Below are 22,184 nucleotides of genomic sequence, written 5' to 3'. Positions count from 1 at the left end.
CAGCAATTTAAAGATAATCATTCCGATCAAAGCTACTGAACCTTACCCATAATGCACTGTAACTGAAGCAAGAATGATAGGAAACTCACTGTAAACACAACTCTTTCGCTTTCACAACTCTTAGGATTATGTATTGCTGGCAGCATTTCTTAAACCTCATTCTTCAGATTTGGGATTGCTGTACAGTTGGATTGCTTTGTTATGTTTTTACAAAGTGCAGCTCTTTGCGGGTGCATTTTCATAGGTTTTAAATCACAAATGCCATATTTTTTTTCCTTAGAGACATTAAAATTCATTCAGTGTTCCTTTGCTACAGGCATGGTCCATAAAACGGTAGTTGTGGCCCTGGTGGTGCTGCTGGTGGCAGCGCTCAGCACGTTTGTGGGTGTCTTCTTTGGTGTGGGGAGCAGGAAGCCCCCGACTCAGCACTCGTACCCCAGGGCAGCTGTGGCAGCAGATGCTGGACCATGTTCTGTGATCGGCAGGTTAGACCTGAAACACTGAAACAACATTCATGACAGACACGTGCTTCCTCCTACAACTGCAGACACACACACACACACACACACACAACACACACACACATAAATAGACACAAATGTTAAAGACAGATTCAAGAGTCATAACACCATTGCTTTGGCATAAATGCAAATTCATGTGAACCTGCTTTATTTAATCTATTTACTGTATGCCTGCACAGGGTCTTAAGGTTTTAAGTTTAAAAAATGTATTAATCCCACCGCCCCCTCTTCCTGTGTGTGTGTGTGTGTGTGTGTGTGTGTGTGTGTGCGCGCGTGTGTGTAATTAATATAACCACAGAGACACGCTGAAGAAGGGGGGCTCTGCAGTAGATGCGTCCATAGCGGCCTTGTTGTGTGTCGGACTCATGAACGCTCACAGTATGGGCATCGGAGGAGGACTCTTCTTCACCATCTACAATGCAAAAACTGGTACAGCTGTACCTCCCACCTATACACTCCACCATACACCCTATCTTACCTTCCTCCTCCCTCTTCTCCATTTCCACTGACAGAGCAAATCCACCCATGGCTGTGCTGATTGAGTGTGGCACGAACACATGCATAAATTAAACACAACAGCCCGATCAGCAATAACTGAAGCGTAACTGCATTTCCTGATATCTGATTTCTTCATAGGGAAAGTAGAGACCATTGATGCCAGGGAGACAGCACCGCGCAATGCAACAGAAAACATGTTTGGGAACAGCACTGACTTATCCCAGAAAGGTAATGCTTAACCAGCAATATCACTCACAGAAATGATATGGACAAAGTTGTAGTTAATTTTATCATTGAAGGAAATAACCTTGAGATAGAGACACATAAACACAGAGATGGGCGTCACTCAGTAACAATAACCAAATTCAGATTATGTCTTATAAGCAATATAATTCTCTCTCTTTCCTTGGTTCCCGTGGTTGGTAGGAGGGTTGTCCATTGCTGTACCGGGGGAGATTCGAGGATATGAGATGGCATACAGACGTCATGGCAAACTGCCATGGAAAGAGCTGTTCCAGCCAAGCATTGAGCTGGCAGAGAAGGGCTTTTCTCTGGGCAGGGCGCTGGCCACCGTTCTGGCCAAGCACAAGAAAACCATCATCAAGGACCCAGCACTATGGTTAGTGCAAGTAGCTTCAACCGAGGGTAAAAGGCAGTGGTGGAAAGAGCACTAGAATGTAGAATAGAATAGCAACTTTATTGTCCCCATAGGGAAATTTGGGTTGCAGTGTAATTAACACATTTGAGGTGTTTGCATTAAGTATAAAAAGAACACAAAGAGCAACAACAATAAAAAGAATAGAATAAAATAATAACAAAACAAAATGTCAGACAATGGACATCATCAATATGCAATATGCAAGTGTCGTGTATGGAGATGGCATTCAGCCAGAGAGATAATGTGATGTGTGTGTGTGTGTGTTTTTCCTTGTACTGAAGTACAAGGAAAAAGTAGCTAATTTAAAATGTACTCAGAGTAAAAGTTACTGAGTTACTTTTTAGAAAAGAACATTTCCCATGTAATTAAAAGGACGAGACTTCAAACTAGTTTTCTTCAATTGGAAAAACTGGAAATAAAGCATAAAGTGCACAAACAAAGTAAAGCCAGATTACTCATCTCACCGTGAACTGCTCCACAATTTGTCAATTTACTTTGGTGCAGTTTCTGTTGCTGATGGAGAACCACAAAATCTGTTCTCTGTAATGGATGGGATTTGAAGTACATGAAGTAAATGAAGTACAATACTTCAGTACAAATGTACTTAAGTAAAAGTAAAATTACTGGCTTTAAAAAAGTCCAAGTACAAGTACACAAAAATGCTACTAAATTGCAGTGACATGAGTAAATGTAATTAGTTACTTCCACCCTTGATAAAAGGCATTGACTGAGTTATTGGTGCTGGATTTACTGCAAACGCATCTGAACATGAAATTGAGTGTCTGATTACTTGAAAGTCGTTCAAAGTACTTTACATTACCATCTAATATGATCTCTGTCTCTCTTTCAGTGAAGTGTTTTGTGGGAAAAATGGTGATGTCTTAAAAGAAAATGAAATCATCAAATTTACCAAGCTGGCAGAGACCTATAGGAGAATAGCTGAGGAGGGTCCTGATGTTTTCTACCACGGACAAATAGCTAAGGACCTTGTGACTGATATTCAGGCATCAGGTAGTATTTTAATTTTTTTTTATTGTCTAAGAAGCCTTGTAGCTTTTGTTCATATGAGGAATATGACTCTATAACTTGATCCCAAAGTCCTTCCTCATCCAGTCAGACTATGAGGAAAACTGCATTCACTATTCTTGAATTGAAACATATTGAATAAAAACAGATAAAGGCAGCAAATATATTCAGTCAGTCATTCAATGTGTTCATTCATCTAAATTCTGATCTCACTAAGACCTGTAACCGTATTGACCCACCAAGCAGATTAACAAACCTACTGTAACATAATGAGTGCAATATCAAGTTCAATTCAAGATCAATTCAATAACCTAAAATGATTTTTAGCAAAAAATAATATACAGATTTTACTTGTCAAATTACCTCTGGCAAGTCGCAAATGTTCAGTCACCTTTTTAATTTAGACTCCTAGGGAGTAAAAGGATAGTATCATTTCCATCATTATTATCATTTTCATTATTGCTAAACTTCATTTACTAAAAGGTCTTTGGGAAATATAATAAAATGCAACAACTTTTTTCAAATCTAATTTCCATGGCAAGGAAAATGTGTATTTCCAGTTTTGGCCGACTGTGCGTTTGCAGTGTTTTGTCAACCTGTGTTTAGGCGGTATTATCACGCTGGAGGATCTGAGGGATTACAAGCCTCTGCTGGACGAGAGCCCCATCAGGGTGAATGTGGGCGAGTACACCATGGCTGTTCCCGATGCCCCTGCCAGTGGCCCTGTGCTCTCCCTGATATTAAACATCTTGAATGGTAAGCCTTGATGCTTTATTCAAAACCACAGTGGGTGGAAGAGCATCAGCTGTAATGTGAGCTACTTTCACACTGCCAGTCACGCTCATACAAGGAATATACTGTGAGCAATGTTGGGGGAAACTATGTTGAAAGTGTGGTTTTACAAGTTACCAGTTACTTAGGTTGAACTACTGTAAAGCTACTCTCAAGAGAAATATAGTTTTGTTAACTAAGGTTACTTAGAATAAATAGCTCAAACTACTTTGTAAAAAATGATAATACCTACATCTGCAAAGTCATATAACACAAAATCACATGACTGCAAGAAATAATATTGTTAACAAAAAATTGTCAGCTTGGAATTATAAGGTTCTGACTTTTTTTCAAAACTGATTTATCCACATATTCATGGTCTTTGAATGTTACTTTATGCTTGTGGTGTGGAGTTATTGTTAAAAAAAACAACCTTTTGGGGTTAAATATTTAACGATGGGATATCAAATCTTTGATGCTGAATCAGAGCTTCACTCTATCCAGATAGAAACAAGCTCACAAATTGTATTTTATTTAAAATAAAGTTCAAGTAATGTTCACTGTGTTTATAATACCCACACTCTGACAGATGCCTGCCAGAAACTAGAGTTAGCAAGTTTCTTTTCTTTTACACCCAAAAATATTTGGTAGTTGCAGTAGTTAACTACACCTCAAATGACCAAAAAATAAATAAATAAATAAACCACTAAAATTAATTAGTTAACGTCCATGAGGTTGCTACAAAATTTAGTTAAGCTGCTGGTGAAACAGCACCGACTGTAAGTGTTGCTTTTGACTGAAGTAATTAAGATCCAAAGATAATTGCTGTCTGAGTCTTCACACCTGAGAGGCTCAGAGAGTCTGATGCACCGTCAGCAAAGTTCATGATATAAATACGTTGCTTATTTACATCATGGCTACCTTGGTCCATCATTACGTTACTGTGTACGCCGCATCTGTCTTCACCACGCACAATCATGTAACCAACCCCCTGTGGGCACCTGTCTTCGCTGGGCACAGATTCATACAGCCAGCACAAACTGTCCGTGCTGCAGCCATTTTCTCTCTGGTCTTCAGCTAGTTTTCAGTACAGTCACAGTGTCTGCCTCTGAGGATTAGATGAGAAACTTTATTCTAAAGTAATTAATCTCTCTGAACCTTCCCTTCCTCTGGCTGGCCACCCACTCACTGTGGCCCCCTGCCTCACACACTAACACTAATCTTACCAATTTACCTCTAATTGGACACAGTTGAGTGGTGGAGGCATCGTGCACACATGTCAGTGACTGCCCAAAACTTTCATCCTGCTGATTTACCATGACTTCTGCCTCTGCCCGACAGCTGAAACTCATCAAACCAAACTCTCCCATTCCCACAGCCTCCCTCCGCTTTCTCTCTGTGGCTGTCAGCTCAACCAGCTCTAATACCCATGGTCTGGGGGGTGAAATGAGAGGAGCTTTCAGACTAAATAAAAACACAAGAATGGGCTGAGCCAACCCATATGGAAAAGAAATAGAAAAAACTTATAAGAATTTCCCATTGCCTCCAATAGTAAATCTTTATGTTTTATATGTATTGTATGTCTTATAAGACTTATATGTCTCATACTATGATTTACTCATGAAAGTGGCCACTTTCGCATTTTTCATACAATATAATTATAAGAATTAAGTATGAATCAAGTAAACATTATGTATGTTGTTTGTAAGGAAAATGCATGGCAAATTTTGTTTTCCGTATATGTTCCATATATGTTTGTAGTTATTAATTATATGTCTCAGTTATAGACATATGCTTTTTATATATAAATATATACCATTATATATATATGTTTTTTGTGTGTAAAGTATATCTAATTTAAAGGGAAACTATGCTTTCTTTATATGTTTTTTATAAGATTGTTATATGTCAGCCAATTAAAATTACCATAGCAGTATAAAAAATATATATATTTTTATGTATGAATTTATACCATTTCATATGAGTTTCTATAGTGAGTTGGCCCTGTATCCTTGTTCAAGCATTTCCAGCACTTTGCCATGGTAGTTTGACAAGATGTCAACAGTTTTATCTGTCAAAACTAAATGTCGACCTGGTTCACTTCCCTACACAGCAGCCACAAACGCTTCTGTTTAGAAACACAGTGTAACTCTGACTGGCAGCTGGACTCACAGTCACACCATGCAGGCAGGTTCACCACACAGCACCATACAATACTGGCATGAAACTGAATTAGAAATCGTGTACAGGGCAAGTTATCTAACCCTGTGGAATACATGTCAAGAAGGCTAAAAACAAGGCTAATAGTTAGCTTGCTGTCTACATCTCCATGTCATGAACGAGCACAGAAAACACACCTAATCCCAAACCTCCATTTTCGGTGATCAGTTGTTATCTGTACATCTGTCTGTACGGAGCACTACAGCTATCGGCCCATGCTCGGCCCTGAGGACGTCACCCGAGTCCGACATGTCCCGCGCCCCACCCTTATGTGGCCCGATAGTAGGCTACACTGCTAGCTGGGAAGTGTCATAAAATGTTAAAAAAATACCCAAAACTTGTTATTTGGTCATCTCATCTCATTATGTGCTTTTCCATGTAATTTTATTTTAAGATTATGTTTTTTTTTGTTGTATGTCTCGTATATGTGACATCTTACATATGTCTTGTAAGGTTTTTATACAATACTTGCAAGATTTCGGTTTCACTAATGGTTGCCCAACTCATATAAGTTTGATATTACACATATCTACTAAGGATATTGTATGTGGATTTACTGTCATATATAGCACTTATAAGTTCCCAAATTATATAAGTTTCATATTACACAAATTTAGTAAGGATCTTGTATCTGGTTTGACTGTCATATCTATTACTTACAAGTTTCAGATAAAACATATAAAAATTTAGTAAAATTTATCTATATCTTTTCCATATCACTTAGTCCATTTTATGTCTCCTTTTTGACCCGAGCAAAGTGTGAATAAAGACAGATGAGCGGGCCATGGTAAAAATGTAGCTACTGATGGTCGTTGTATTTTCCACAGGGTACAACCTCACCTCGGATAGTATAGCGAGCGTTGAGAAGAAGATCCTAACCTACCATCGCATCATAGAGGCCTTTCGTTTCGCTTATGCAAAGAGGACCTTGATAGGAGATCCGAATTTCCTCAACATCACAGATGTAAGGCCATAGTCTCCGCTTAAAGTACATTTAACAATTACAGATACTTCATATTAATAAAAAAAAAAGACTTTACCCTCAAACTCTAAGCAGCATTGCACTTCTTGACTATTAATTGTTTTCATATCTCACTTTTCTCCAAAGCTCATTCAGAATATGACTTCGACTGCCTTTGCCAATGGCCTCCGTGAAAAGATTACAGATGAAACCACACATCACATGAACTACTACGAGCCCGAGTTCTACCTGCCTGAGAACCATGGGACCTCACATCTCTCGGTGGTAGCGGAGGATGGAAGCGCCGTGGCGGCCACCAGCACCATCAACCAATTGTATGAAGTTGGTAGTAAACATCTAATTGGCTAGCAGAAATGTCAGTCAGTCTTGCACTCATAATTCCCCTCATACCTTAACAATCTCTATTTTCCTGCAGTTTGGGCTCCAAAGTCATGTCCAAATCAACAGGAATCCTCCTCAATAATGAGATGGATGACTTCAGCTCCCCGCTCATTACCAACGGCTTTGGAGTGCCTCCGTCACCAAACAACTTCATCAGGCCAGGTTAGATTAAGGCCAGGATAACACTTACACTTCCCCAGTCCCCAGTCCCAGTAGTTTACAGTTTTACAGTAACCCCCTCTTGCTATTTTTAGAATAATGAAGCTGTAAAATAGGTTGGTCAACAGATCACACAGAGATCAGCTTCCTTTTTATTATTGCTTGTACACTGTGTCTTGCGTATTGCTTGCAATGGCTTATAAACAATGATTTTATGTAGCCTACCTTAAGGGCAAAATAATGTAATCTAACTCTTGTCAAAGGGCATATACTTGGTGGTTTTCAGCGTTGTTGTTTTAAACTTAAGTTGCCATTGAATTCCTTTGTCCGTTAACAGGGAAAAGGCCCATGTCTTCCATGTGTCCAACCATCCTCTTTGACAAAAGCAACCAAGTTAAGATGGTGGTGGGTGGATCAGGAGGAACAAAAATTACCACCGCTATCGTCCAGGTAAGACAAAAGATACCTGTTCATTTCAGTCATAAGTGATGCAGCAGTAGTAGCCATCTGTAGCAATATTAGCAGAATTTATTATTGTAGTAATACTACAATAGTACTACCGTAAACTATAGGGACAATTTCATTAAGATCTCCACTGAAAAGTCTGCTGTTCTGCAGGTGATTCTGAATGCGCTGTTCTTTGACTACGACCTGGAGAAAGCTGTCTCGGACCCGAGGCTCCACAACCAGCTGAGTCCCAACACCACTGTAGGAGAGCCGGGCTTTGACAAAGTGAGTGCCACAGACAAACAAACAACGCTGCTGCATGTGACCAAGAGCAGGGTGGCATAGCGTGTAGGGAGACCATCCCTCAACCACAAGTCCTGGGTTCAAACCCCCTTGGCAGCAAGTGTCTGAGTGAGTCCCTCCCTCAGTCATCACCGCTCTGCCGCTGAACCTGCACTCTGACCTCCCTGTGGAGGGAGGCAGGCAAAACGTCTGCAATGTTTTCCTTCAGGGATCAGTAGAGTATGACCAAAAATTAGTCAGTCAGTACTAGCATACTAATAGTCTGATGATTTGTGATCTGGCTAAAATAGGCTTTTTGTAAAATAGCAGCATATTCTGCACCATCTGAAATACAACGGCTTGTCTCAAATCTTAGATAAACTAAAACTAAAAACAAAAAAATATTGCAATGCATTAAATTTGATTCTGTTTACGATACGTTTACATTTACTAATAAGAGCTATAAGATCTCCTGGAGAATGTAAAAGATGTTGCAAAATCTACTAATCTAAAATCTTCAGGACATTATATTGAGAAAGAAACCTCAATCGTGCTCTTGGATTTCTTTTTAATTATCTCAGTGATCAATGCCCAATTACATGTGGTAGAGACACCCTAAATGGTTCAAATATATAGATATTTTTTAAAGATTCAAATACACTTTCTTGCATTAATTCTATCAACAAGTATGTTGAAAGATTGAACATCCAGGATAGCATCAATCCATGGCACTCTTCTCAGCTCTCAGTGTCACTCAGAGGCTGAGGCTAGATTTAAAGAATTAGCTCCTGAATGGTGCCGAGTGGAGGTGATGGCGACTCGGCTGTGCCCCACAGGTACAAAAAGTAGCGCTTTCCATGCACCATATGTTGCTGTTAATACATATAATTATGCTAATTAATTCAGATTGTAATAGCTGAGTTCCTACACCGCTTTAGGAGAGCCTGACTTTAACAAAGTGAGTGACACGACAACAGACAGATAAACTTCCTCATAAGGTTTTCCAAACAACTGCATAACTGTGTTTTGTATTTTCTATGTGCAGAGTTTTAATTGTCGTCTGTCTGTAGTGGAGTCCGTGTGTCCCAATTTGTGCTCTTGCTTGCAGAGCGTGCTGGACGGCCTGGCGCTGAAGAATCATGAGACAGAGTTGCTCAGTTCGACAGGAGCAGTGGTGCAGGCAGTGGTTCGTCATGGTGACCGGCTCCACGCACAGTCAGACCCCAGGAAGTGGGCTTATGCTGCTGGGTACTGAGGTGAAAAACACACCTCTGATTATGCAGAGAGACTGGCTGCGTGAACCTTGGCACCACTGTTACAAGCTGAAAGATTACAGACTTCATAAAGAACAATCATCAGCCATTATATGAACCTACTGTTTTCTCATTATGTTGTGGACAGTGTCCAAGTCCTTCGCAACACGCACCTCTGAAAACACAACGCTGCCTGATTACTCATTATGTCCTTGAAATCCTAGTGCCTCAGTCTGAAGTCCAGAGTTGTCGTCACAAGTTGATCTAAGACCTTTTTCCCACTGGACTGACACAATATCTATTAAACACCTGCCACACTTCAGCCCAGGAACAATGACCCAAGGGTTAAGTATATTGAAACAAAAGAGGTGCCTCCAAAGGTTTAAATCATTACTGCCACTCAAGAAATCCAGTATTTGTTCAACTTGTTTCAGTCAAAGGATAGTATGCCATTTACCTATTTATTAAGGATTGTGGTTTCCTGTTGTTTTTGTCCATAAAAAAGATGCTATTGTCATTTTTTTTTTTACAGTAATTACTGCAGTATATATAAAATTTGAACATCTGGGTTCATCTAACAGCTGAACCCAGAGGTAAAGAATTAACCACAGATCAAGATAACAAAAAAATACCCGCCCAAAGAGAATTGTCAACGAGGCTAAACTTCATCTTTGAGTCCCTTCAAACTTTGTACAGATTCTACCAGGACTCTGCACTTACAGTATATGGCAACTGGTCAAACGAGGAACTCATGTTACAGTAAGGACTGTAACACTCCAGGGACAACCCGTCATACATAGTTTATGACTGGCAGTAACTTCCCGCTATCCAGAGTGCAATGGCCTCCAGTGACCTCACAACAACAGAACAGCTGTTGCAGCTCACTGTACAGCGATACAGTAGACTGAAGCCTTTCACATTCATTCCCCAGACAAGTTCAGCAGCAGTAATGTTACCTGCTGTCGCCACTGGGAGTCATTTATGAACAGTGCACGCTGAACAAAGAGGCCTCAAAATTCAATTCAATTCAATTCAATTTTGAGGCCTCTTTGTTCAGCTTGCACTGTTCATAAATGTAAACAGGGTAAATAATTATTGGAAAGCATGATCAAGTACACAGAATAAAATGATAATGCTTTGATCAACTTTTTGATACTACTAGTTTATATGTGTTAGAAATAGGGTTTTAACACTAGATTAGTAAAGTAGAAAGTGGCTGATTTTAGTAGTTGAACATTCATGAACAATTAATAGAAATATGTGTATACAAAATATAGATGCACTGTAAGATAAATATCACCTTAAAGCCCAATTAAGGACAATCTTTAAATTCCAATTAGTTGTGGTGATCTTCAGTAGAGGGTCATACTACTATACTGATTTTTCTCAGCCTACTCTTTAGCATTTCAAAGGGCACCAAAAATGGTCAAACTAATTCAGACTTCTGCCTTGTGTGGCATCATGATAATCAACAAACAATGACACATACATGCAAAATGCATCTGTGATAATATTACCAGGAACCCAAGTGCTAAAAGGTTTAGATTATTTGCTTCATCAAGAGAATTAGTCACTCAAAGTTACACTGGGAGTCATCCCAGTATTACTGTCTGATGCTTCCATTTTGAATGAAAAGCTATTATAGGAGGCAATATCTGAATCATTTAAACATGATGCTTAGCTATTGTTTAAAGAAAGAGGCTAGTTTCATGTCACTAAAGCTATGAAGCTACAACAACTTATCCAGCTGAACTCTTTTGTCATGTAACGAAGGCAGCAGTGCCTCACACAGACTTGAATTTGCATGTTTTCATAATTCACATTTAGTGCCTTGGAGGAAAACAGGGCAGAATCCACTTAAGAAATCATTACTAATTCATAAGCCTCGGTATTGAAACCCATCTCATTATTCTTTCCTTTGTCTCAGTCCAAAAATGCTGCTAATGCTCTGCTCCGGAAAAAGGCAAACAGGAAAACATGAGGCGAATCATTGCTCATCTTACTGTACTAACAATAAGGGGTAAATGTTTAAAGTACTGTAGTTTGCAGCTGAAATAGCTGCCATGGCCAGCTGAATCAGACAAGGAAGATATTAACAATGTGCAGTCTTCTCAGAGAACTTCTGGTGAATTTCAAAGATTCAATGAATACATGTCTGTGTTTTGGATTTAATGTTTAATTGTCCTCTGGTTTCTCTCCACATAATACAAAGTTTCATAATGAATACTTGTGAAAAATGTATAATAATTTCTAAAAAGATTTTTGACAGCACAGAGAAAATATGAAATTACTTGATACTACTGTACAAATAGGTTTTATTAAGATATTGTGAATGGATTTGTTGGTTTATTTAAAATAAAAATTTACAGCACTTCTTTGTTCTTTGTCAACAAGGATCATGATAATATGATCAGGGACCTCAATCAGACTAAAATGTAAGATTGTTAGACAGATAAAATGTTTATGGTCACAGTAAAAGTTCCCTGTCTCCACAGCTGACAGCCTGCATCAACCTTTGATTCCCGTGCCAGTCAGGATGAGACTCTGAATGTGTTGCATGACTCCTCTAGAGCACAGAGGTAAATTGATAAAATTAGCAATTCCATCATTCAAGAGCCCCGAGAAACAAATTGCTCAAGTTTGTTAGGGTTGAGGCACATTTCATTGTTTTTAAGGCTTAACATAGAAATTAGTCTTGGGGATCGATGTTAGTGTGTAGACAGTGCTCTCCTTGCGGCTACAGTGCAAAACTCCAAAGTCCACCATCCGAGCTGCAGTCCAGGTGAGGATGTCCTGAGCTTCCTCATGCGTTCATAAGGTCAGTAACCAGCTGCTTGGCCCATCTTCCTGTTGTCAGAAACGGCTGTAATGCAGCCATGCTCCTTTTCCACTGCACTGACCACATTGAAGAAGTATGGCCATTCCCCCTTTCTGTGTCCAAGAGCTTTCAGGCCATCTATCACAGACTAAGGGCACACACACACACACACACACACACACACACACCGCACACAAGCACACCACTTAATACCACTTATTCAACCCTCTTCAAATTTACAAATTGATTCCAGGTATATAGACTTAATTCAGAAACTGTAGGATTACATCGTAATAATTTCCATCAGACTCCATTAACATATCAAGTAGATGCTATCCATTAGACTGTCACTTACAGTACAATGAACTAGTCTGTCATTATTGGATAGCCGGAATGAGAACAGAAATGGCTTACCGTATCAAATCCTTTCTCAAAATTCAAATTGTTCTTGGCATCAACAAATACTACAGGGGCAGCGATGGCATCTGTCAGATTCATCCCCAGCCACAGGCGATTTATTATAGACTGCAAAAATAAAATGAATGTAAGTAAACCAGTAAGAAAACAGACAGAGACAGACAGACAGACAGACAGACAGACGGATGGAGAGACAGACAGACGGACAGACAGACAGACAGACAGACGGATGGACAGACAGACAGACAGACAGACAGACGGGCGGACAGACAGACAGACAGACAGACAGACGGGGGACAGACAGACAGACAGACAGACAGACTGAATTCAGCTGACTTACCAAGGCCACTGCTGTGGTGATCATGCTTCCTCCTGATCCTCCAATCACAAGAATTCCTCCAGACATTGACTCCAGTATTGCTGGAGTCATTGAGGACGGAGGTTGTTCACCTAGAACAAAGATTATACAGCAAATGAATGTGAAAAGAAACAAAATGACTGCATTCAGTGATGTCTATTTAATTGGCATGGAGCGAGAAGGTAGTTTGAAAAGGCTATTTTTATAGAGAAGGCCATGGCTGTGGCTTTACCTGCACTCACTGTGTCTGCTCTCCCACAAAAGTCAACCAACTCATTGTTGAGGATGATGCCTGTTTTGGGGGAATAAATGCCTGAGCCAAATCTGCAGGAAAAACGGAACACAGTCAGCTGACGGGAAGTATGTAAGAATAGAAAGTAGCTGGTTTGTTTCCCCTGCAGCCTTTCCATCACGTTATTATTCAGAGAGATGTCATATTGTAACACAGTAGATAGAGTTATCTTCCATTTAAAGAGATGCCAAGCTATGAGGTTTTGTGCTCACATCTGGTTTATTGTGCTGGTGACTGAGACAGCCAAGCCATCTTTATCCAGGACTGACACGTGCGTGGTCCCAACGCGATCCGTGGACGGCGTGACATTGTAGTACGAGTCATCATGGGTGCGGTTTGTAGATATCTTTTCCCTGATACGATCAACGAAGTCGGAATCGACCAAATGAGCTGCACTCTATGAATAAAGAATGCCATGATGATACGTCTTTGAAATGGATATAATAACATACTGTATAGGGCTGGAGAGAGACATAAAATGTTTCAGATGCCAACCTTGCCCTTATTGAAGACAGGGTCGCGAATGCTCCCCCTTTGCCCATTTGCAAATTTGGCTGCCTCGATGTAACGCTGGTAAGTCTGGATCTTCTGGTCACCATGCAAGGAGTTTGGAGACAAGGAGAAACCTGAGGAAAGGCGGAGACAACATTAAAACTATTACGATCTATCATCTGTTGTCTGTTTTGCGCTCTTTGTAATGCACTATAGAGGGCAAACAAGCGTGAATTTAATTTAGATGCTACAGCAGTGCAGCTGTTGCAGTCACTGGGTTCAAGGACTCATGGAAGAGCCATAAAACACGACACCTTTCATTAGGCTGAGAATGAAGGCAAGCATGGCGCCCCCAGCAGGTGGTTGAGGGATGTGCAGCAGAGTGTTTCCCAGAGGAACTGTCCATGCATCCTCCACCTGCACCCGGAAGGAGTGCAGATCCTCCATTTCTAGTGTCCCACCTAACAGAAATGTGTAGAAATATAAACAACTGTTATCTCTTATATGTGAGGATTGATAATTAGTTGAACTTCTCTACAGCATGTAGAAACAGGTATTCTATCACATTTTTTCCCCTTTCTGTTCCCTCTCTGCTTTTTGACGTTGCACCCACCTGCAGCTTTTATGTCTTGGATCAAGTCATGTCCTATCTTGCCAGTGTAGAGGGCATCTGCCCCGTGTGCTGCAATGGTTTCCATGGTTTCCGCCAGCTTAGGAAACTTCAGTATGTCCCCATTGCTCAGAACTGTCTTGTTCTTGTGGCAGAACAAGTCACTGGAAAAGACCATCCATAGAGAGGAACACACATATTATCGCACAAGACGTATAAACCGAATACACATCACTAAACAGAAATAATCATACATTATCATTAGGGGTATTGTGACCTCTCTGAGCTGTAGTGACAGTGCTGTACATTTAATTAGCGACAGACAAATTGACATGTCTCTGTTGACAGTGACACGATTTATTTGATTTATAATCTATTTCCACATATATCTACTTAATCACACTTATTAATTAATATTGTCAAATGTTGCCTAGGTCTACAGGCTTCACTAATGGGTGTATTCCTCTCCATCTGCTGGGTGCCAAGGGCACTTTCCTCAGTTTCTGCATCTGTGCCCAGACTTCTGCAGGGGGGGACCAAGCATCCCAGAACTGAAGGGATTGCACCCTTTGAAGATAATCTCAGGGCTGGGCTTTAGGAGAGCCCAGTACTCCGGGTTTGCTGTGGTGACACGTGGATGAGAAAAGGCTCAGAGCTGACCGACTACAGTGAGTGTCACAACACCCTATGAGGCTGTCAATGCCCTCAACAATGTCTTAAAAAGTGTGGCTGCAAAGTAGATATTCCTCAAGTAACCTCAAGTGCCAACATGTAGTGAGCATTTATGGGAACCCAAAATCACCAAGCAGTTAGAGAACTGACGTACCGGAGAGATGAGCCTTTCACCAGTTTTTGTATCATGTCATTGCTCAGCAGGCCTCCCAGATATTGTGGCATGGGGAAGCCCTCCCTGGCCAGTTTGATCGTGGGCTCAAACAGCTTGGGCCAGGGCAGCTTCCCATATTGTTTGTGAACTTTCTCATAGCCCCGGAGCTCTCCAGGAACACCAATCCACTGGCTGCCTACAATGCATACCATAAAGTTGGGAAATAGTTAATTAGCATTAGACAAATGTTAGACCTCTTGGACAGACCGATGATCGAACCCTCAGGTGGGCTGTATGTGGAATAACAAGAGGAGTAGCCGAGCAATAACTTGTAATTGACTCAGAATGGTGATATACTGTAGCTTCCTATTAGTTCAAGTCAACACATTTGATCATTAATATATTTTTGGTAGACTATAAGGAGACACCTCAAATGCAATAGATGAAGGTGGACACATGCGAACAGAAAAGCACCTGGCAGGGGCTATAAAACTCCTTCATAAATGCAGCATCTTAGATTAAAACACATAACTGAAATAGGCATTCATCCATGTCATGGACTGACAGTAACGACTATGTGAGGAACACCTACTCATAATTGTGTGTGAGGAGAAAATCTGGACAGGACAAGGACAGGTCTGCCTACCTGTGGTAAGTGCCAATTTGGTGGGACAATCATTTAGCAGGTTAGCCTTGAACGACTGTGGGACAGTCTCTCTGGAGCTGTAGACTTTCACCTTACCTGGGAATAGATCAGCAATGGGATTGACCAAACTAATCAATCATTACAAACATTACATTTAAGCCGGAAACAACATGTAAGCAACAGAAATAGAGAGACCTACCTGCTTTATCCCTTATAGTGAATATAGAGCCTCCTCCAAGACCCATGCTCTGAGGATTGACCACAGCGGTACACAGAAGAGCTGCAATGGCGCCATCTACTGCTGAGCCTCCCTGCTGTAGCATATTCCTGGGAAAACAGTGATTTTACTGGGTGTCTGGGAACTGTAGGATCAGTCAATCAGTCACAACTCACTACATACTTGAACACCATCCACTGACAAACACACATACACACACACATTTATTTTCATTTTGTAGTTGTGTGATATTATCGAAGACCTGGGAGTTCAGCGTCATAAAGTTGTCAGAATGACAAATGTCTAGGTGTTGCCAGGGGGCAAGTTCAGTCCTCACACTGATGCTCAGGGCAGATTTCAGAAAACATGCCAGGAAATCAGATGCCATGGCAGCGGTTTTTTACTTGTTTTTTGAGGAAAACTTGTCTTTCTCTGAAATTAGAAATCATTCGCTTATCCAATTCAGTTACGGGACACAGCATAGTATGTAAGCTTATGTCTGAGCCATCTCTGAAGGCTCTGAATGGATCTTTTCATGGGAAGGTTGGTGAGGGGTCATGTCTGTTAACTGAGGGAAAACAGAAGGCGGTGGGGGAAATACTTTGGCTCTGTGAAGGTCAGGCTAAAACGCTGCAATGTAGTCTGAGAAATGAACCAGAACAAGGAGCTTCAGAAGGCAGCATGTAGGGATTGACTGAAATTTAATTGAAGGGCTCATGACATGAGGGGAGCCGCATGTAAACTGGGTAAATAGAACAAAAAGAGCGACGGTTTAAACAGCAGTTGTCACAATTTGACGAGGTTTTGAACAGGCATTTTCACAAAATCAAATATAGACTGTATATTTTGTGTATATGGCTTTAGTAATGCTGATGATAATTTAATTTGTGCATAGTGTGTGTGTGTGTGTGTGTGTGTGTGTGAGTGTGTGTGTATATGTGTGTGTGTGTGTGTGTGTGTGTGTGTGTGTGTATACTGCTAGTTCACTGACTTTTGTTCCAACACAGGAAGAGGAAAAACAGTGTTAGTTAGTTATTAGTAAATCAATATTAGGTTAGACACTGTTACTGTAGCTTACACATTACATACATTTTTGGCCTGCCCGATAAGTAAATAATAATGTTTAAAGTACTGATGAAATTGAACTGTGTTATTCTGCATGAAAACAGTAACATGTGTACTGTATATTTCTTCTGTCAGGTTTGACAGAGTGGAGAGTGCATATCCCTTTATAAACTGTTATCATACTGTGGACAGACACATTATCATTCTTCACCATTTCCTCTCATTGCTCCTCAAGAATAGTAGTTAGGGATGTACAGGGTCATCATGTTTTGGATATGTCGCAGATCACCTTTGAGTGTCTCTTTGGGACTCAAACTCACTAATTGTGCTGAAAGTCTTTGTCTCTGAGGTGAACCGGGAAATGCACTCCTGAAAGATCTTGGCAGGGGATAGAAGAAAATGTCAACTACTGATTACAAAAGCAGGAAGAGCTATGTGCACACTCCAGTGAAAAAGCTGAGGGTTGTTTTGTTTTATTTGGAACTGCTCTGCCGAGAGATTGATTGGTTTCATGGCACAACTTGCCGCTCTCAAGTGAATAGGGTACACAACTGACACTAAACTGGGGAGGCATCAAAGGAATGAGCAATGTTTGTTCTACCCCCGTTTAGAAACACAAACATTATTTAGCGGGGTTAGACATCTAATTTTCTCCAATAGTCACACATATCAAGATAGTTTTAAAAATAAATCAGCAAGAGTCAAGGAGCCTATGCTGTCGTAACGATTTTGATTGAAACAACACACTGTTCTGATATCCAGGAATAATCTCCATTCTTCAATCCGGGCCTGACAAATCTCTTAAACTGCTTACCCCGCTGCTCACTTCAGCTTCTATCTCATCGAGAGTGAGGGGAGGCGGTGGTACAGCCTGATACAGACTACTAACTATCAAGTTATTCAAGTCCACGATGAGAATGAAATAAAAAAATAAAAAAATTAAAAAAATACTTCTGAAGAATGGTTGCCTAGTGATACACAAAGAATCCTTTCAGTCCATCCATCCAATGAACACCCAATCATTCCAAAAATGTTCACGCTTTCATTTTAACGTTTTTAGCAGCCTAAGACAAAGTGGTCAAGGGCACCAACACAGGTGTACATTGTCTTGTTTACAATCACACAGTTTTTCCCGTGAGAAGGACGTGTCAGAAACAGATTTACCTGCCAATCTCGGAACAACGCTGCGAGTCTGCAGATACAGCCGCATGCTGGAAGGTGCCGCTGGAACATCCTTTGTTGACAAATGAGGCGATGCACAAACAGATGAGAGCGACAGCGCAAAGTAAACCTGCACCGAGAAGGCAGCACACCTGCCAGGTCTTCTGTTTAGCCATTGAATAGCCTATATAAACTTTCTCTTAAAGCGTTAAGGGAACTGTTGCTGCCTCAAGTGCGCACATAGCCTATAAGTAGGCTAGCCTAATCCCAAACTTGGGTTACCCCTCCCCTCCATCACTAGGCTGCCATCCCTTGGGAAGTGAAAGTGAAGCTACGAATACTTTTAAAATTACAATTAGTTACAGCCACATGAAATATGGAATTAACACACTCTTAATCACTACTCATAGTCTTCACAGGTTTTCTTCGTGTTAAATGCAACAAGTGTTTTGTCTAAATATCTAATTACATAATGTAAGCCTATTTCCATCGGTGTTAAATGAAACATGGTTTACTCTATTGTAGTATGTCAATCAAATCATAGTAACAAAGTTTATACATTTTGCGATAGTCTAGATGTTTCAAAAAATGGATCATGATGGTTTCCCTTGTCAAGGTCACCCCCTGTTTGAAGTAAGGATTTGGCTATTATAACTATTATGGCGATGGTAAAAAATAATATCAATAATATAATAAATGTCACCAAAAATTAGTTTTTTAAGTTTTACGCCCTGTTGCTGAAAAAATCTGTTTAGACTACCACTGTTGCACTCATCAGTATTGGCAGAGAGGGAAAAATAAATCTTGGCTATGCAACGGAATTCGCAAATTATGAGTTGAATCAGGCGGTCATCTTCCTGCTTATTCCATCATGACGCATAGGACGTAGATTTCGCAGGAATTACTCCTCGCTGACGAAGTAGTGGATGTGAACTTCGTGTTAATGACACAGAGAGTACGGTCTTTAAACGGAGGGTTTACAGATGTTACAATGTCCTTCATTTCATGTGAAACAGAGCCTCCTAACAGGAACCACGTTAGGCTGCCTTCTTCAAGGCGAGACCACCCGAGCACTAACTCATGGTGAATAGTTTTTGGGTTTTGCTTTTTTTGTTTAAGTTTGCCCAAGGTAAAAGTATCTATTTTAGATTTGTGATCTGTTCAGTTGCTCCTGGTTGTTATATACTTAAATAATCTATGAACTCTTTCTCATAAAAGGATTTGACTGATAAATTTGGAAATTAATTATAGCTTCGAATTCAAAGCAGTCAGAGTTCACCTTTCCTCAGCAAAATGGCCTATAGCTTATCATTATTATTTTAGTGCTGCCATGAATGGTCACCTGTAGATTTATGCTCCACACATATTTTGTATTCATTACTTCAGGTTTCAGTGTTGAACATAGCCCAGTTGTTCTCAACGTTGGGGTCCGGGGACCACCAGGGGTCCTTGAGGAGGTTCCAGGGGGTCCCCAGCAAATTGATGAATTGTTAAACTTCACCATTATTTCATTTACAAGAAGTTAACACAGTTAGAGAATGTAGAAGAATTACTATTTTGATCATTGTTTCACTGTTTTTTCTCCACCTACAATACATATAGTCATGGGATTCTGACAAAATCATATCAAACAATAAAAATATTCTCAGATTTGGATCCGAGAGACAAAATCTCATCAAATGGGGGTCCGTGGCTCTATTGTGGACTAAATTACGGGTCTATGATATGAAAAAGGTTGAGAATCACTGCTGTAGCCTATACACTATAATTCCTAATGAGAGAACAAATCTAATTAGCCTATAGTTAAACACATAGTTTTTCTCAATACAGTTTGCTTCATGCAGTTCTATTATGTAACACAACCTCAAATGTTTTAGGTTTGCATATTGATATTTTAGAGTTACTGAAACCTAATCGTTTCAGCTAAAGTGGCACACTTTGGCACATTTTTCAGGCCATGAACTTACTATACCAACACTATACCAATAACCTTTCTTGTTTTAATAAAGGTGCTTTGTCAAGACAACGTATGGCTGTGTAATTATTTTAGTGTGTTAACTACGTAACTAGAGCAGGACATTACATTTTATACCCTCCGATGGTGTGTTGAATAATAAATAAATTAAAATACACTTAACTTTACAAAACAGAAGTTACAAAGTGCTTAGCAAACTGTTACGGCTAGGCAAGTGAACCCAAGTGCAAGACATAGAGACAGGAGGCAGAGAGTAAAGCTCAAAAGACAGTTTATTTACTGAGCTGGTAGCTGAAAGCTGGGGCAAGGGTTAGGGCTGGTAAATGGAAACCTGGAGCTGAGTATTGGCATGACACCTTGGTGGGCCAAGGTAGGTGCTGAGGAGAGCCAGGCAGAGCGGAGAGCTGAACTGATCCAATGAGGGAAGCAGACGAGGCAGGAGGACTGGAGACAGAGGCTGGAATCTGGATGGCAAGTGGAATGGTAGCTGAGTCTTTGCATGAACAGAGTGTATGATCCGGCAGAGAGTGGATGGCAAGCCGGGGATGATATACTGTGGGCTGATGAGCTGATGGGAAGCAGGTGAGCAGACTGGAGACGAGCTGAGCCAGGAGAACGAGGGGAGACCACGCCCACACACAAGACCGAAAGAGAGAGTCAGTCAAAAGAGCACTGGGAACACAAGGAAAAGGAAACACAAGGGAAACACAAGGGCTATGCAGGGATCATGACACAGACAGGCAGCAAAAGGCACACACATACACACACACACACACACACACACACACACACACAATGGAACAATAGAAACTCATTCACACGCATATCAATTTCCCAGCAACTTACTTAAATCTGTCAGTGCTGAGTAGTAGAGATACTTGATTATTTCCTTCTATGGAAAACTCTTTAAAATCCCCCAGCTTCCCCATTCTTAACCTAAGTTAAGCAGAGCGCAGGTTATGTGGCTGGCCATGCGCTGGTGTAGTACGAATTAAATACATAGGTATAGTACAAATCAAGGGTGTATACATTTTTGTTAGATATCAGATGAATGTTGTATGAGAACACATTGATATGATCCAAATGTATTCTGTCTCATGCTGCCAATGCCCAGTTGAAACCTCAACACAAGGGGGAGATGGTGTGTATATTTTCAATAGAAAACCTCTTGGCTTTAATGATCAGCTATGAAAGATCACCAGGCTGTTAGGCTTGCACACAACAACTTTTTCTGTATTTTCTAAGGTCCTAATCTTGGTGGCTTCATCACTTGGATAGTGGAAATATTACGTAATTCAGAGGGAATTAGTTTGGTAGAAATGAATAGCCAGTTAATTGACCATTTCAACAAAATCTAATAATAGTACGAGATTACACATTAAAGCATTTACACAAAAGTACTGCACATCCTCAGATGTAAACTGGAGCAGCACTCATATGTCTTTTTACATGGGTCTAGTGCATATTCATCACATCTATAGTAGCAGGATTTGCACACAACAGGGACCTTAGTGCTTTGAGATTTATCAACCTGTAGAGTAAACTGTGACCTTTATATACCAGATCCTGCTGTAAATAGAAAGCTCTGGAAAACACATATGTTAATTAATGTTGCATGGATTTAGCCTCATAGCTACATGACCTGGATTTTTTTTTTTATAGCAGGATGTGAATCTTTACAGCATTGCATGGTCACAAGGAATAAAACGAAGCATTAAAGGACTTGAATCATTGAGCACATTTTCAATTATCAAGCCAATTAGTCTGGATAAAATACAAAATCAGTGTGTCATTATGGAAATCTTCTTAATTGAAAAGCACACAGATGGAGCAGGAGCATATTTTGCAAGAATACTATACTGTAGGTCTTTGTGTTCCTATAAATAGTGCATGGTTATTATTCTGCCCTCCCTGCGTCATACCAAACCCCCACCTCCCCACCCTCCCCATCTCCCATCCACTTAAATCCACCCAACCCTCCTGTAAACTGTACCTTCATAGCTCATAGTTCATGACATTTTTCACACGTTTTTCTCAGTCTGTAACTTTTCATTCTTCATGACAATGATTCATGATCACTAACAGTCAATTGTCTCTGTATTTTACAAA

The 22,184-nt window shown here is 40.4% G+C and overlaps 2 protein-coding genes across 2 annotated transcripts; one reads left to right on the top strand and one right to left on the bottom strand.

Annotated features, from left to right (window-relative positions):
- Nucleotides 1-318: 318 nt before the first annotated feature.
- ggt1b (gamma-glutamyltransferase 1b) lies at nucleotides 319-9,200 on the top strand. Its single transcript, XM_071520622.1, has 12 exons — nucleotides 319-485; nucleotides 820-950; nucleotides 1,158-1,247; nucleotides 1,446-1,638; nucleotides 2,528-2,688; nucleotides 3,310-3,459; nucleotides 6,522-6,658; nucleotides 6,803-6,990; nucleotides 7,092-7,219; nucleotides 7,554-7,666; nucleotides 7,835-7,948; nucleotides 9,054-9,200. The coding sequence occupies exons 1-12, from the start codon at nucleotides 319-321 to the stop codon at nucleotides 9,198-9,200; spliced, it is 1,719 nt and encodes a 572-aa protein (XP_071376723.1).
- A 2,234-nt stretch (nucleotides 9,201-11,434) lies between these two features.
- Nucleotides 11,435-18,294, bottom strand: ggt5b (gamma-glutamyltransferase 5b). The gene is made up of 12 exons (XM_071520612.1): nucleotides 18,104-18,294; nucleotides 15,857-15,984; nucleotides 15,658-15,753; nucleotides 15,012-15,207; nucleotides 14,189-14,349; nucleotides 13,890-14,036; nucleotides 13,579-13,709; nucleotides 13,296-13,480; nucleotides 13,024-13,115; nucleotides 12,774-12,883; nucleotides 12,431-12,541; nucleotides 11,435-12,164 (listed from the first exon to the last, which is right to left on the bottom strand). Exons 1-12 carry the CDS (start codon nucleotides 18,274-18,276, stop codon nucleotides 12,018-12,020), a joined length of 1,677 nt encoding a protein of 558 aa, XP_071376713.1. The 5' UTR covers nucleotides 18,277-18,294; the 3' UTR covers nucleotides 11,435-12,017.
- Nucleotides 18,295-22,184: the final 3,890 nt, after the last annotated feature.

The sequence above is a fragment of the Centroberyx affinis genome, unplaced genomic scaffold, assembly GCF_046629955.1.
Source record: "Centroberyx affinis isolate AG114_WGS23_722 - 3 ecotype Tasmania unplaced genomic scaffold, CSIRO-AGI_Caff_v1 ptg000813l_1, whole genome shotgun sequence".
Lineage (NCBI taxonomy): Eukaryota > Metazoa > Chordata > Actinopteri > Beryciformes > Berycidae > Centroberyx > Centroberyx affinis.
The sequence above is the reverse complement of the archived record's forward strand: the minus strand, read 5'-3'. Positions and strand labels throughout refer to the sequence as shown.